We start from the raw sequence: 2,096 nt of genomic DNA, 5'->3' as shown, positions 1-2,096 counted from the left end.
TGTATATAATAAAATAATATATATAATGAAATAATCTTAATTTAGAGTTTGAAAGAGCAACAATTGTTCATACATTAATATCGCTCAATGGGCTTGTCGAATACAAAAAGAAAATAATGCGCCAGAATGCAAAATCCTAATAACATGAAAGAAAAAATTCAAAATTATATTTAATAACATGTGTCTAATTTTGTTATTTGTTGTTTTCTAATTTCTCTGTCCTTGAAAATGTTAAAAATCGCAAGAATAATAGAAGAGTGAAAGTAAATGAACAATTAAATCTAATTAACACAAAATTAGTTTTATTATTATTAAATGTATAAAATTCATATTTTCGATAATACAAATACACAATTGTAAATAGTATAATAATAGTATAAAATATTGTAAAAAAATTTTATATAGAGCGATTTTTCATATTCCCCACAGTTCAATATAATATTCGTCAAACATGAAATATTCCGTTAATTTTCAAAAAAGTTATTTCCATAAACTTTGAAATAAGTGCAAAAAAAATATTTTGCCGCTTTGCATATCATGTCGTATCTAAAATCAATAAAATCTAACAAAATTAGCAGGGTTCCTTCTTCAGTTCTGTCAGTTGCTACACATAGAAAACTAACTGTTCGCATGTCACGACTATAAGTTTGCTAAGCTGCCAAGGTTTCTGATAACAACAACAAACATCTCTTTTTCTTTCCGTGACTATTCGTTTATATGATTTCGTCACCTACATAAAAGATGCGAAATAAAGCCCGCGTATCGCACAGTTGCGGATACCGGCGGGAGCGGTCGGCATCGACATCAGGAACTCGAGCATCGCGACGATACCGTCGGACGCGTTCTCGCAGTACGGCGCCACTTTGGAGGAGCTCAACATCACCGGATGCGGCGTGGAGGAGGTTCAGCCGAACGCATTCAGGGGTCTCATTAAGCTGCGCGTGTTGGGTCTGGTGGACAACAAGATCCGCGCGTTGGACGCGTCGTGGCTCGACGATCTGCCGCGGCTGAGCGCGCTCGTAGTTTGGCGCAATCGGATCAGCACGATCGATCCGCGTCTCTACGACTCGCTGCCGAATCTGCAGTTCTGGGACATCGCGCACAACGAGCTGGTCGACTGCCTGTCGCCCGAGTCTCTGAGGAAGCTGACGAAGCTGCGTAGGATCTACATCGCCGGCAATCCCTGGTCGTACCGGTGTCGCGCCTCGATGACCTGGTATTTGGGCAGCAATCATATCCGCTTCGTCCAGAACTGGGGCCCCGCTGATCTCTTGATCGAGGAGTGCCTCGCTCACGAGCCGAACGCCGCCAGTGACGACGCCGCCTTGAACGGCTGCGTCGAGCGCAACACCATCTCCGCTGACACGTTGCCCTACCTGACCTCGATGGTCCGGGATCTCATGAGAAAAGTCACAGAATTACAAGCCGATGTCGCCGCTTTGAAGAAGGCGGGATAAGGTGGACCCCTTCGGCGGCCCCGAGTCTCTGAAGCTGTTTTTGGGTGATATGACGAATGGGAGACAGCAGTGGCAAATGTGACATCAGTCGTAGTGTATGTGTGCGAGCTTTTTAATCTGTTTGGTACGACTAAGCTTCTTCTTATCGTCGTTCTGTAGTGAATGTAAAGTTTCACAATTAGAATTGGTTGTATTTATTAGTATGTAGTAATCAGTATGCATAGAACATTGTATAATTGTATTAAAACATAATATAAAAGACCTAATCCAATAAGATGTCCAGGACTTGCAATTCAAATTTTTAATTCAATTATGTTTAATAATTACATTAATAAAATAATAATATTAATATGAATAAAATAATAATATTAATATTAATATGTTTATTATTAAAACAATGATGTGGATGAAATATATTTTTATTATATTATTATTTTTTATTATTTCAAGCTTTCTGACAAAATAAGGTTGGGATAATTTAAATTGAAAAATTAATCCTTTCAGATTAATTTTACGGCTACTTTCAAACGGTACACAGCTTGCTTAATTTAATATTTCGACATTTATTTAACAACCAGCAAGCGGCACATTTATTATAACATATATACATTAAGTATAACATTAACACGTTGATTGCTC

At 38.3% G+C, this 2,096-nt stretch overlaps 1 protein-coding gene across 1 annotated transcript; it reads left to right on the top strand.

The window, feature by feature from the left end:
• Positions 1-767: 767 nt before the first annotated feature.
• On the top strand, positions 768-1,733 carry LOC106751528 (toll-like receptor 13; the record flags this gene model as incomplete). The annotated part of the gene is given in 1 exon segment (XM_014632427.1): positions 768-1,733. A coding segment is annotated over 1 exon segment (690 nt), but the record flags the coding sequence as incomplete, so codon positions are not given.
• Positions 1,734-2,096: the final 363 nt, after the last annotated feature.

Source organism: Dinoponera quadriceps, unplaced genomic scaffold (assembly GCF_001313825.1).
Source record: "Dinoponera quadriceps isolate SergipeBrazil2010 unplaced genomic scaffold, ASM131382v1 C3933553, whole genome shotgun sequence".
NCBI lineage: Eukaryota > Metazoa > Arthropoda > Insecta > Hymenoptera > Formicidae > Dinoponera > Dinoponera quadriceps.
Note: the sequence above shows the minus strand (reverse complement) of the source record. Positions and strands in the feature narration are given on the sequence as shown.